At 43.4% G+C, this 14,934-nt stretch overlaps 1 protein-coding gene across 4 annotated transcripts in view; it reads left to right on the top strand.

Moving 5' to 3' along the window:
- Positions 1 to 14,934, top strand: part of LOC139543175 (filamin-A-like) — an 80,124-nt gene that overhangs the window by 24,466 nt on the left and 40,724 nt on the right. For all 4 annotated transcript variants that reach the window (XM_071349435.1, XM_071349433.1, XM_071349434.1 and 1 more), the window contains exons 3-12: positions 1,755 to 2,006; positions 2,152 to 2,249; positions 2,664 to 2,811; positions 2,925 to 3,043; positions 7,570 to 7,647; positions 8,030 to 8,192; positions 9,450 to 9,650; positions 10,233 to 10,370; positions 13,849 to 13,975; positions 14,164 to 14,300. In XM_071349435.1, coding sequence (XP_071205536.1) covers positions 1,755 to 2,006; positions 2,152 to 2,249; positions 2,664 to 2,811; positions 2,925 to 3,043; positions 7,570 to 7,647; positions 8,030 to 8,192; positions 9,450 to 9,650; positions 10,233 to 10,370; positions 13,849 to 13,975; positions 14,164 to 14,300 — 1,461 coding nt within the window. The remainder of the gene's footprint in view (positions 1 to 1,754; positions 2,007 to 2,151; positions 2,250 to 2,663; positions 2,812 to 2,924; positions 3,044 to 7,569; positions 7,648 to 8,029; positions 8,193 to 9,449; positions 9,651 to 10,232; positions 10,371 to 13,848; positions 13,976 to 14,163; positions 14,301 to 14,934) is intronic.

The following is a 14,934-nucleotide window of genomic DNA, read 5'->3' as shown; positions in this document are numbered from 1 at the left end:
TCCAAGCCCACACTCTACAGCTCTACTCCAATCCTAATCCAAGCCCACACTCTACAGCTCTACTCCAATCCTAATCCAAGCCCACACTCTACAGCTCTACTCCAATCCTAATCCAAGCCCACACTCTACAGCTCTACTCCAATCCTAATCCAAGCCCACACTCTACAGCTCTTCTCCAATCCTAATCCAAGCCCACACACTACAGCTCTACTCCGATCCTAATCCAAGCCCACACTCTACAGCTCTACTCCAATCCTAATCCAAGCCCACACTGTACAGCTCTACTCCGATCCTAATCCAAGCCCACACTGTACAGCTCTACTCCGATCCTAATCCAAGCCCACACTGTACAGCTCTACTCCAATCCTAATCCAACCCCACACTCTCTACAGCTCTTCTCCAATCCTAATCCAACCCCACACTCTCTACAGCTCTACTCCAATCCTAATCCAAGCCCACACTCTACAGCTCTACTCCAATCCTAATCCAAGCCCACACTCTACAGCTCTACTCCAATCCTAATCCAGCTCTACTCCAATCCTAATCCAAGCCCACACTCTACAGCTCTACTCCAATCCTAATCCAAGCCCACCCTCTACAGCTCTTCTCCAATCCTAATCCAAGCCCACACTCTACAGCTCTACTCCAATCCTAATCCAAGCCCACACTCTACAGCTCTACTCCAATCCTAATCCAGCTCTACTCCAATCCTAATCCAAGCCCACACTCTACAGCTCTACTCCAATCCTAATCCAAGCCCACCCTCTACAGCTCTTCTCCAATCCTAATCCAAGCCCACACTCTCTACAGCTCTACTCCAATCCTAATCCAAGCCCACACTCTACAGCTCTACTCCAATCCTAATCCAAGCCCACACTCTACAGCTCTACTCCAATCCTAATCCAGCTCTACTCCAATCCTAATCCAAGCCCACACTCTACAGCTCTACTCCAATCCTAATCCAAGCCCACCCTCTACAGCTCTTCTCCAATCCTAATCCAAGCCCACACTCTACAGCTCTACTCCAATCCTAATCCAAGCCCACACTCTACAGCTCTACTCCAATCCTAATCCAAGCCCACACTCTACAGCTCTACTCCAATCCTAATCCAAGCCCACACTCTACAGCTCTACTCCAATCCTAATCCAAGCCCACACTCTACAGCTCTACTCCAATCCTAATCCAAGCCCACACTGTACAGCTCTACTCCGATCCTAATCCAAGCCCACACTGTACAGCTCTACTCCGATCCTAATCCAAGCCCACACTGTACAGCTCTACTCCGATCCTAATCCAACCCCACACTCTCTACAGCTCTTCTCCAATCCTAATCCAACCCCACACTCTCTACAGCTCTACTCCAATCCTAATCCAACCCCACACTCTACAGCTCTATTCCCCCCCTTATCCTAGATCTGCATATTCATATATTACTGTCTCTCCTCCAGACTCCAAGGCCATAGTAGATGGTAACCTGAAGCTGATCCTATATATTACTGTCTCCTCCAGACTCCAAGGCCATAGTGGATGGTAACCTGAAGCTGATCCTATATATTACTGTCTCCTCCAGACTCCAAGGCCATAGTAGATGGTAACCTGAAGCTGATCCTATATATTACTGTCTCCTCCAGACTCCAAGGCCATAGTGGATGGTAACCTGAAGCTGATCCTATATATTACTGTCTCCTCCAGACTCCAAGGCCATAGTAGATGGTAACCTGAAGCTGATCCTATATATTACTGTCTCCTCCAGACTCCAAGGCCATAGTGGATGGTAACCTGAAGCTGATCCTTGGCATGGTGTGGACTCTGATCCTCCACTACTCCATCTCCATGCCCATGTGGGACGAGGAGGAGGAGGGGGGAGACGGCCAGCACAAGACCCCGAAACAGAGGCTTCTGGGATGGATCCAGAACAAGCTCCCAGAGATCCCCATCCACAACTTCAGCAGAGACTGGCAGAGTGGCAGAGCACTGGGGGCACTGGTCGACAGCTGTGCTCCAGGTAGGTCAGGGGTTAAAGGTCGGAGGGTAGGGTGAGAGCGGGGGTAGATGGGTAGTCACAAGGGGCTTGTTTCAAAGACCCAGTAAGCATGGTCCTTTTTAGAAATAGTTGTGTGTTTCTAAGTTTAAATAACGTGTTGTTATAGGCCTGTGCCCTGATTGGGACCAGTGGGACCAGACTAAACCGGTGGACAACGCCCGTGAGGCCATGCAACAGGCTGATGACTGGCTGGGTATCCCTCAGGTACACTAGCTACGCTAACCATCATATTGGAATCATGCTACCATCACCACCATTATCATTACAGAGCTGTGATGCTGTCTCTAGGTGACACTGAGTACAGTCAGCTTCATGGCATTAGCCTAGTATTTGTGTGCAGTGCTGAGATGACATGTGGGCAGGGCTTTCGTGCGAGGTTGGCAGATCTGGAGAAGTTGGTAGCGTGCCGTCAGTTATCTCTGTGGTTGGTGTTTCCTCCCACAGTGGACCAGTTCTCAGAACAACGCTCTCTTCCCCTGTCTCTGTGGCGTGTGAGTGAGTGGCGTGTGAGTGAGTGCTTTGTGCAGCTTGAGGTAGTGGTTAAGGTCTACATTAAATCACGCTACCCTCTGCTGCATGTGTGTGTGTCTAAACAGTGTGTGCCATCTGGTTTCCTAGGTGATAACCCCAGAGGAGATCGTTGACCCCAATGTAGATGAACATTCCGTGATGACATACCTGTCCCAGTTCCCCAAGTCCAAACTGAAGCCTGGCGCTCCCCTGCGCCCCAAACTGAACCCCAAGAAGGCCCGGGCATACGGACCAGGTACACAGCAACACACGTTTTCCTCTGTCTCTCACACATACACCACACATCTACATGTTTTCCTCTGTCTCACACCTCTTTTGCTCTTGTTCTCGTTCTCTCTCTTTCTCCAGGTATAGAGCCAGTAGGTAATGTTGTGATGAAGAAGGCTGTGTTTACAGTGGAGACCATCAGTGCTGGGATGGGAGAGGTGCTGGTGTATGTAGAGGACCCTGCCGGACACAGAGAGGAGGTACACACACGCACACACACACACACACACACACACAGCATATACATTTGAAGTCGGAAGTTTACATACACTTAGAATGGAGTCATTAAAACGAGTTTTTCAACCACTCCACAAATTTCTTGTTAATAAACTAGTTTTGGCAAGTCGGTTAGGACATCTACTTTGTGCATGACACATGTAATTTTTCCAACAATTGTTTACAGACAGTGAATTAAGTGAAATAATCTGTATCACAATTCCAGTGGGTCAGAAGTTTACATACACTAAGTTGACTGTGCCTTTAAACAGCTTTGAAAATTCCAGAAAATGATGTCATGGCTTTAGAAGCTTCTGATAGGCTAATGGACATTATTTGAGTCAATTGGAGGTCTACCTGTGGATGTATTTCAAGGCCTACCTTCAAACTCAGTGCCTCTTTGCTTGACATCATGGGAAAATCAAAAGAAATCAGCCAAGACCTCAGGAAAAATACATTTTTGGGAGCAATTTCCAAATGCCTGAAGGTACCACATTCATCTGTACAAACAATAGTACGCAAGTATAAACACCATGGAACCAAGCAGCCGTCATACCGCTCAGGAAGGAGACGCGTTCTGTCTCCTAGAGATGAACGTACTTTGGTGTGAAAAGTGCAAGTCAATCCCAGAACCACAGCAAAGGACCTTGTGAAGATGCTGGAGGAAACAGGTACAAAAGTATCTATATCCACAGTAAAACGAGTCCTATATCGACAACCTGAAACACCACTCAGCAAGGAAGTAGCCACTGCTTTAAAATTGCCAATAAAAGCCAGACTACGGTTTGCAACTGTACATGGGGACAAAGATCATACTTTTTTGAGAAATGTCCTCTGGTTTGATGAAACAAAAATAGAACTGTTTGGCCATAATGACCATCGTTATGTTTGGAGGAAAAAGGGGGAAGCTTGCAAGTCAAAGAACACCATCCCAACCGGGAAGCATGGGGGTGTCAGCATCATGTTGTGGGGGTACTTTGCTGAAGTAGGGATTGGTGCACTTCACAAAATAGGTGGCATCATGAGGTAGGAAAAGGATGTGGATATATTGAAGCAACATCTCAAGACATCAGTCAGGAAGTTAAAGCTTGGTCCAAATGGGTCTTCCACATGGACAATGACCCCAAGCATACTCCAAAGTTGTGGCAAAATGGCTTAAGGACAACAAAGTCAAGGTGTTGGAGTGGCCATCACAAAGCCCTGACCTCCTGCCTACAAATGTTATTGGATTAACTGAAAAAGCGTGTGTGAGCAAGGAGGCCTACAAACCTAACTCAGTTACGCCAGCTCTGTCAGGAGGAATGGGCCAAAATTCACCCAACTTATTGTGGAAGGCTACCTGAAATGTTTGACCCAAGTTAATTAAACAATTTAAAGGCAATGCTACCAAATACTAATTGAGTGTATGTAAACTTCTGACCCACTGGGAATGTGATGAAAGAAATGAAATCTGAAATAAATAATTAGCTCTACTTTTATTCTGACATTTCACATTTTTTAAATATAGTGGTGATCCTAACTGACCTAAGACGGGGAATTTTTACAAGGATTAAATGTCAGGAATTGTGGAAAGCGGAGTTCAAATTTATTTGGTGAATGTAAACTTCTGACTATTATAAAAAATAAAGCCAACTGGATGGAATATAATACACCAAATAATTTTTTAAATCTTCATCATAGAAATGCTACCAAAAATAATTTACTGGAACTTGTTAGAAATGGAGTTAGCCATGATTCACCAAAGTACTTTAAGGATATGTTTTCATTTCAGTCTCCTCCAACCGAAGTTAATTGTAAGGATTTTCTTTTCTATTATTAATTGTAAAATTAACAGCTTTCCAGAAAGACTAATTTGAAGGCCAAATTACAGAGGAACTTCTTAAACCCTTTAAGTGTGGGAAAAACGCCAAGGCTGGATGGCATACCAGTGGCGGTATACCAAACCTTTTTGATGTACTCAGGACTGTTCTTAGCATGTTGTAACCACTCCTATGTAAATGGTCGATTATCGGACACTCAGCAAGAAGATCTGATTTCATTATTACTGAAACAGGATACAAGTTAAAACAATTGGAGAACCCTTACTCTTCAGTGTTGTGATGCAAAATGTATAGAATTTAAAAGGTATTGTCGGATATTATTTATCCTAATCAGACGACAGTTTTTTTTTACATGGCCGATACATTGGAGATAATATAAGACAGGACTGGAAACAATAGAACACTATGAAATATTGGGGAAACCAGGCCTGGTTTTCATAGCTGATTTTGAAAAGGCTTTTGATAAAGTACAACTGGAGTTTATATATAAATGCCTGGAATATTTAAATTTTGGAGGCTCACTTATACAATGGGTTAAAGTTATGTATAGTAACCCGAGGTGTAAAATAGTCAATGGCTACTTCTCAGTTTTAAACTGTCAAGAGGAGTAAAACAAGGTTGTCCACTATCGGCATATCTATTTATTATGGCCATTGGAATGTTAGCTATTAAAATCAGATCCAACAATAATATCAATGGATTCCACAGCCTCCGAGGATCTAGATACTTTTTCTAACCTCTCTGGATTACAACCAAATTATAAGTGTACTATATTACGTAATGGATCACAAAACAAAATGCAACTTGTACATTACCGGGGAGTTTACCAATAAAATGGTCTGATGGGGATGTGGACATACTCGGTATACATATCCTGAAAGAATTGATCTCACTCCAAAAAAATGTAATGAAGTTAGCAAAAATAGATAATATCTTACTACCATGGAAAGGAAAATACCTGTATTAGTGGACAAATCACCCTGATTAACTCTTTAGTCCGTTCACAATTTACCTATTTGCTGACGGTCTTGCCTACACCTAGCGAACAGTAATTTAAATTGAGAGATAAAAATGACATTTTATTTAGAACGGCAAGCCAGACACACTTTTAAATGGGCTTATTTACATTTACATTACATTTAAGTCATTTAGCAGACGCTCTTATCCAGAGCGACTTACAAATTGGTGCATTCACCTAATGACATCATTTATATAATGAATATGAATTCGGGCTGCAGAAATTAAAACAAACCTTTCACTAAAGGCTTCAGTCATACAAAAGTTAAATCCGAACCTGTTCTCTAGCAAATTAGTAAGAATGTCTCACCCGATGTTCAAGAAAGGCCTTTTTCCCTTTGTTCAGATTACAACCTCTCCCTTTGTTCAGATTACAACACCTCCCTTTGTTCAGATTACAACCTCTCCCCTTGTTCAGATTACAACCTCTCCCTTTCAGTTATTTGAGAAGGAAATCATCTCCCAAATATCGCTATTTTAAAACAAGTTATAGAAAGTTGATGTATTTCAATTTAATCCACCAGAAAAGACAGAATAAATAATATAACAAATATTGTGGTTAAATTCAAATAATAATAAAAAAGAAACCAAAAAAGTGTAATATTTGTAAGTTCTATCATAAATAGGACTGGTGGAGTTATGTCACACAGGCAGCTAACAAAATCTATGGAAATGTCTGCTCAAATTACAACTAATTGCAGCATTACCGAAAAAAATGGAGGCAAGTGGAAGGGGGGAAAAGTAGGGAGCTTGTCTGTCGGCATTTAAAGACCATAATTGGTTAAAGAAAACTGATCAATAAATCAACAAGTATCCCAGTTTGGCTCAGAGCGACCGCGGCTGTCTGTGGTATGTCAAAATTGCTTAATTTTTTTCTTATGAAGCTTTAATTTTGAATTTGTTCAAATTAATTATTACATAATCAAGATGTGTTGTGGATAAATGTCACTACTGTAGTCGCTCTGGATAAATGACAGAGACATCTGCTTAATGACTAACATTTAAAATAATGAAAAGGGCTGTCTGGTAGCCTCAATAAATAGACCAAGACTTGAACAAGTCATTGCATGTATAGATTTATTTTTTTACTTGGAAAAAAACAGGACTTGACTTGTTCTTAGAATGCACAACCTTGACTCGACCCGCTTTATTTGGGACTCTACTTAAGACTGACCTCGTGGCTTGAGACTCGCTTGTGACTCAAACTAGTGACTTGGTCCCACCTCTGGCACACGCACACAAACCGCTTACACATAATGTCTTCCCCTGGTGTCTGACATTCTCTCTCTCTCTGTGACATCTCACGCTTTCTCTCTCCAATTCAAAGAGCTTAATTGGCATGGGAAACATATATTTACATTTACAAATCTTGCTGCTGTGATGGCACACTGTAGAGTTTATCAAAATTGGATTTATTTTTGAATTCTTTCTATGTAATCTAAGGGAAATATGTCTCTCTACGGTCATACCTTTTGGCAGGGGGTTAGGAAGTGCAGCTCAGTTTCCACCTCATTTTGTAGGCAGTGTGCACATAGCCTGTTTTCTCTTGAGAGCCAGGTGATGGCTTTCATGGAAGGTTTGGGAATTGCTTACTTTTAGGTGGCTGTGAAATTGAATGTCTCTTTTCTGTATTTTGATAATTAGCGGGTGTCTCTCTCTATCCTCCCCGTCAGGCCAAGGTGACAGCCAACAACGATAAGAATCGTACCTACTCCGTCTTCTACATTCCCAAAGTCACTGGGATGCACAAGGTAAGCCTAACCTTCAGTCTTCATTTCTACCCTAAATGAACTTAATCCTGGGTGACGGTGCTCTGTGTAATGTTAGGTGACATGTTTTTATGACCAGGTGACAGTGCTGCTTGGTAACTGTGTTATACTAGGTGACGGTGCTGCTTGGTAACTGTGTTATACTAGGTGACGGTGCTGCTTGGTAACTGTTACCAGGTGACGGTGCTGCTTGGTAACTGTTTTACTAGGTGATGGTGTTTGGTAACTGTGTGTTTTACTAGGTGACTGTTTGGTAACTGTGTGTTTTACTAGGTGACGGTGTTTGGTAACTGTGTTCTACTAGGTGATGGTGTTTGGTAACTGTTATACTAGGTGACTGTTTGGTAACTCTGTGTTTTACTAGGTGACGGTGCTGTTTGCGGGGCTGCACATCAATAAGTCTCCGTATGAGGTAGATGTGGGGATGGCCCAGGGAGACAGCAGCAAAGCTACAGCTCAGGGACCTGGACTAGAACCTGCCGGGAACATCGCCAATAAGTCCACATGCTTTGACGTCTACACCGCAGGTACACACTGTTTTCTCTCCACAGACGTTTTGAAATCACCATTGGTCTCTTGCTGACATCCCTGAGCAGTTTCTGTCCTCTCAGGACACTCCATTAGGAAGGACGACTGTATTTGTTTTGGTTGTGGTTCAGACCATTTTTTTGCCCAATACAAATGAATGGTAAATAATGTATTGTCACTTTTATTGTAAATAAGAATATATGTTTTCTAAACACTTCTACATTTATGATAATCTTGAATGATCAAGTATGAGTGAGAAAGTTATAGACGCACAAATACCCCTCCCAAAATGCTAACCTCCCCTGTTATTGTAATGGTGAGAGGTTAGCATGTCTTGGGGGTATGATATAAAATGCTAACCTACCCCGTTATTGTAATGATGAGAGGTTAGCATGTCTTGGGGGTTTGATATAAAATGCTAACCTCCCCCGTTATTGTAATGGTGAGAGATTAGCATGTTTTGGGGGTTTGATATAAAATGCTAACCTCCCCTGTTATTGTAATGGTGAGAGGTTAGCATGTCTTGATGGTATGATATAAAATGCTAACCTCCCCCGTTATTGTAATGGTGAGAGGTTAGCATGTCTTCGGGTTATTATATAAAATGCTAACCTCCCCTGTTATTGTAATGGTGAGAGGTTAGCATGGCTTGGGGGTATGATATTTGTGCGTCTAACTTTCTCACTCCTCATTATTCACGATTCATTCAGGATTATCCATAATGTTGGTAGCATCCACATTCATGTAGAAGTGTTTAGAAACATATTATAATTTACTATACAGGTGACTCCAAAATATAGGTAGGCTAGTGGTTAGAGCATTGGACTAGTAACCGAAAGGTTGCTAGATCCAATCCCCCGAGCTGACAAGGTACAAATCTGTTGTTCCCCTGAACAAGGCAGTTAACCCACTGTTCCTAGGCTGTCATTGAAAATAAGAATTTGTTCTTAACTGACTTGCCTAGTTAAATAATAAAATTAAATGAGACAATACATTACTACTTTAATACACATACAAGTGAATTTGTCTCAATACTTTTGCTCCCCTAAAATGGGGGACTATGTACGAGAAGTGCTGTAATTTCTAAACGGTTCACCCGATATGTATGACAATACCTCAAATGAATGCTGACAGTCTGCATTTTAACCCCATTGTTAAACTTTTGGAGTATTGGGCCAAAAAGAGTGCTTCACAGTCCCAATAATTACAGAGGACGCGGTCTATTGGTATGATGCTAAAGCTGCCCCTGTGTCCAGGTGCTGGTGTGGGAGAGGTGGAGGTGGTGATCATGGACCCAGCGGGTAAGAAGGACGTGGTGGTGTGTCAGATAGAAGATAAGGGCAACAGTTCGTACCGCTGCACCTACAAACCCACCCTGGAGGGGACCCACACCATCTACGTTACCTTCGCTGGAGGACAGATCAGCAAGAGCCCCTTCACAGTCAACATAGGAGAGGGTGAGACAGACCGAGGGAGATGGGGGGGAGTGTGACTTTTCTTTGTCTGGTTCTGTTATTCTGGTTCTATTTGTGCTGTTCAGTTTCTGCTGTTCTGTTATTCTGGTTCTATTTGTGCTGTTCAGTTTCTGCTGTTCTGTTTGAGTCACTTATCTTTTGTATATTCTAACTGCTTTGTTCTCTCTCTACATGGAAGGATGGAAGGAGCTGGTATCTCTTCTCTCTCTGGAGCAGCTTCTTCCTTCTACTGTCCTGTCACTTCCTGGGATCTCTTCTCTCTCTGGAGCAGCTTCTTCCTTCTACTGTCCTGTCACTTCCTGGGATCTCTCTCGGGTGCTAGACTCGGTGTGTGTCGTACTATTCCTTTTGACTCATCCTTTTTCATAGACTGGTGTGTCATCTCCCTCTAAACCTCCAAACCCAGACTGACCCGGTGTCACACACACACACACACACACACACACACACACACACACACACGTGCATGTGACTCAGCAGGTCCTTATTTAGCAGTTCCCCTGGGGGTTAATGTCATCCATTCAAACTATAGATTGTGTTCAACTCTAACCCTCGTCCCCCCAGCTTGTAACCCCAGCCTGGTCCGGGCTAAGGGCCGTGGTCTCCAGCCTAAAGGCCTCCGGGTGAAGGAGACAGCTGACTTCAGAGTCTTCACCAAAGGAGCTGGGACTGGAGAACTCAAAGTCACCATCAAGGGCCCCAGTGAGTCAACTACCCAGCAGCCTCTGTTTCATAAATTATTTAAACAAGCCTCTATTAATAATATATATATTCTCATCAAAAAAAGAAACGTCCTTTCACTGTCAACTGTGTTTATTTTCACAACAATGAACATGTAAATATTTGTATGAACATAAGATTCAACAACTGAGACATAAACTGAACAAGTTCCACAGACATGACTAACAGAAATGGAATAATGTGTCCCTGATCAAAGGGGGGGTCGAAATCAAAAGTAACAGTCAGTATCTGGTGTGGCCACCAGCTGCATTAAGTACTGCAGTCCATCTCCTCATGGACTGCACCAGATTTGCCAGTTCTTGCTGTGAGATGTTACCCCACTCTTCCAACAAGGCACCTGCAAGTTCCCGGACATTTCTGGATGGGGGGTGGCCCAAGCCCTCCGATCTAACAGGTCCCAGACGTGCTCAATGGGATTGAGATCCGGGCTCTTTGCTGGCCATGGCAGAACACTAACATTCCTTGCAGAAAATCACGCACAGAACCAGCAGTATGGCTGGTGGCATTGTCATGCTGGAGGGTCATGTCAGGATGAGCCTGCAGGAAGGGTACCACATGAGGGAGGAGGATGTCTTCCCTGTAACGCACAGCGTTGAGATTGCCTGCAATGACAACAAGCTCAGTCTGATGATGCTGTGACACACCGCCCCAGACCATGACGGACCCTCTACCTCCAAATCGATCCCGCTCCAGAGTACAGGCCTCGGTGTAACGCTCATTCCTTCGACGATAAACGCGAATCCGACCATCACCCCTGGTGAGACAAAACCGCGACCCGTCAGTGAAGAGCACTTTTTGCCAGACCTGTCTGGTCCAGCGACGCTGGGTTTGTGCCCATAGGCGACGTTGTTGCCGGTGATGTCTGGTGAGGACCTGCCTTACAACAGGCCTACAAGCCCTCAGTCCAGCCTCTCAGCCTATTGCGGACATTCTGAGCACTGATGGAGGGATTGTGCGTTCCTGGTGTAACTCGAGCAGTTGTTGCCATACTGTATCTGTCCCGCAGGTGTGATGTTCGGATGTACCGATCCTGTGCAGATGTTACACGTGGTCTGCCACTGCGAGGACGATCTGTGTGTCCTGTCTCCCTGTAGTGCTGTCTTAGGCGTCTCACAGTACGTCTCACAGTAGGGACGTTGCAATTTATTGTCCTGGCCACATCTGCAGTCCTTGTGCCTCCTTGCAGCATGCCTAAGGCACGTTCACGCAGACGAGCAGGGACCCTGGGCATTTCTTTCTTTTGGTGTTTTTCAGAGTCAGTAGAAAGGCCTCTTTAGTGTCCTAAGTTTTCATAACTGTGACCTTAATTGCCTACCGTCTGTAAGCTGTTAGTGTCTTAACGATCGTTCCACAGGTGCATGTTCATTAATTGTTTATGGTTCATTGAACAGGCATGGGAAACAGTGTTTTAACCCTTTACAATGAAGATCTGTGAAGTTATTTAGATGTTTACGAAATATCTTTGAAAGACAGGATCCTGAAAGGGACGTTTCTTTTTTTGCTGAATTTATATACACAAGACACACAGAACCAGTCAAAAGTTGACACACCTACTCATTCCAGGGTTTTTCTTTATTTTTATTATTTTCTACATTGTAGAATAATAGTGACCACATCAAAACCACAAAGTAACACACATGGAATCGTGTAGTAACCAAAAAAGTGTTAAACAAATGTAAATATTTTATATTTGAGATTATTCAAAGTAGCCACCCTTTGCCTTGATGACAGCTGTGCACACTCTTGGCATTCTCTCAACCAGCTTCATGAGGAATGTTTTTCCAACAGTCTTGAAGGAGGTCCCACATATATGCTGCGTTTCCTTCACTGTGGTCCGACTCATCCCAAACCATCTCACTTGGGTTGTGGTCAGGTGATTGTTGAGGCCAGGTCATCTGATGCAGCACTCCATCACTCTCCTTCTTGGTCAAATAGCCCGTACACAGCCTGAGGTGTGTTTTGGGTCATTGTCCTGTTGAAAATGATAGTCCCACTAAGCGCAAACCAGATGGGATGGCGTATCACTGCGGAATGCTGTGGTAGCCATGCTGGTTAAGTGAGCCTTGAATTCTAAATAAATCACACTACTTCCTCCATGTTTCACGGTGGGAACGACACATGCAGAGATCATTCGTTCACCTACTCTGCATTTCGAAGACACGGCTGTTGGAGCCAAATCTCCCATTTGGACTCATCAGCCCAAATGGCAGATTTCCACCGGTCTAATGTCCATTACTCGTGTTTCTTGGCCCAAGCAATTCGCTTCTTATTGGTGTCCTTTAGTAGTGGTTTCTTTGCAGCAATTCAACCATGAAGGCTTGATTCATGCAGTCTCCTCTGAACAGTTGCTGTTGTTGTCTGTTACTTGAACTCTGAAGCATTTATTTGGGCTGCAATTTGAGGTGCAGTTAACTCTAATGAACTTATCCTCTGCAGCAGAGGTAACTCTGGGTCTGTGGCAGTCCTCATGAGAGCCAGTTTCATCATAGCTCTTCATGGTTTTTGCGACTGCACTTGAAGAAATGTTCAAAGTTCTTGAAATGTTCTGTATTGACTGACCTTCATGTCTTAAAGTAATGATGGACTGTTGTTTCTCTTTGCTTATTTGAGCTGTTTTGCCATAATATGGACTTGGCCTTTTACCAAATAGGGCTATCTTCTGTATGCCACCCCTACCTTGTCACAACACAACTGATTGGCTCAAATGCATTAAGAAGGAAAGAAATTCCACATTCACCAAGACCACCTGTTAATTGAAATGCATTCCAGGTGACTACCTCATGATGCTGGTTGAGAGAATGCAAAGCTGTCATCAAGGCAAAGGGAGGCTACTTTGAAGAATCTGAACTTAACATATATTTTAGTTTAACTTTTTTTTTGGGATGCTACATGATTCCAAATGTGGTGTTTCATAGTTTTCTTTTCATGTCTTCACTATTATTCTACAATGTAGAAAATAGTAAAAATTAAGAAAAACCCTGGAATGAGTAGGTGTCAACTTGACTGCTACTGTGTATATGTAATCTCTAACACACACACTGTGGCTCAATGGGCGGATCAATCTTCTCTAGTCGGTGACCGTCGTTGGTCACTGCCTTTCAAAGTGTTGCATTATGGGGGATAAAAATGGTCCAACTAGCCTCTACATGTCCACTGCATGAACTTTACAAAAACCAAAGGTCATCAAGTTTTCACTGCACGTTTCTGCAGTTGCTGTTCACCAACTGTATCCTCCAGCCATCAAGTGCATGGTGGGAGGCTTTATCGTCAACCAATCATTAGGGGGGTTTATTTGACCCACGCAAACTTGACCAAAGATGTGACCCCCAGCAGCCTCTGATTTATAGACTACACTACCCAGTATCCACCCTTCTAGAAACTACATAAACCAATTGCTACTCTGTTTCTTTATGACCAAACTGACCGTGTGTGTGTGCAGAGGGTCTGGAGGAGCCCTGTAAGAGGAAGGATCTAGGAGACGGAGTGTTTGGGTTTGAGTACTACCCCTCCACCCCCGGAACATACAGTATAACCATCACCTGGGGAGGACAACACATCCCCCGCAGGTACATTTACATTGTTAACCAGAGTGACATATACTTAGTGCATTCAACACAGTCATTACAGGTCATTACAGGTAGACTCTGGTAAATAACTGATCCTCTTTGCAACATGTCATTTGTCAACAACTATCTATAGTTATGATTAGAGAGCCTGGTGTAACGCTGTCACATGATGTCACTTCCTGTTGCAGCCCTTTGGAGGTGAAGATTGGTTTGGAGGCGGGGCCACAGAAGGTGCGAGCATGGGGGCCCGGTCTGGAGAGCGGCATTGTGGGTAAATCTGCCGACTTCGTGGTCGAAGCTGTTGGAGAGAATGTGGGAACACTGGGTAAGTACACACACACAGTTTTGTACGGCTAACTTTGTGGGGACACACAATTCAGTCCCATTCAAAATCCTATTTTCCCTAACCCTACTCTTACCCTAACCCAAAAACCTAACCCTAAATCTAGCTCCTAACGCTAAAATTAAACCTAGCTCCTAGAGGTCGACCGATTTGATACAGATTGTTGGAGGACCAAAAAAAAGCCGATGCCGATATTTATTAAAAAATATACAGTGGGGAGAACAAGTATTTGATACACTGCCGATTTTGCAGGTTTTCCTACTTACAAAGCATGTAGAGGTCTGTAATTTTTATCATAGGTACACTTCAACTGTGAGAGACGGAATCTAAAACAAAAATCCAGAAAATCACATTGTATGATTTTTAAATAATTAATTTGCATTTTATTGCATGACATAAGTATTTGATCACCTACCAACCAGTAAGAATTCCGGCTCTCACAGACCTGTTAGTTTTTCTTTAAGAAGCCCTCCTGTTCTCCACTCATTACCTGTATTAACTGCACCTGTTTGAACTCGTTACCTGTATGAAAGACACCTGTCCACACACTCAATCAAACAGATTCCAACCTCTCCACAATGGCCAAGACCAGAGAGCTGTGTAAGGACATCAGGGA

This window comes from Salvelinus alpinus, chromosome 17, assembly GCF_045679555.1.
Source record: "Salvelinus alpinus chromosome 17, SLU_Salpinus.1, whole genome shotgun sequence".
Classification (NCBI taxonomy): domain Eukaryota; kingdom Metazoa; phylum Chordata; class Actinopteri; order Salmoniformes; family Salmonidae; genus Salvelinus; species Salvelinus alpinus.
This window is presented reverse-complemented; position numbering and strand designations above follow the sequence as displayed.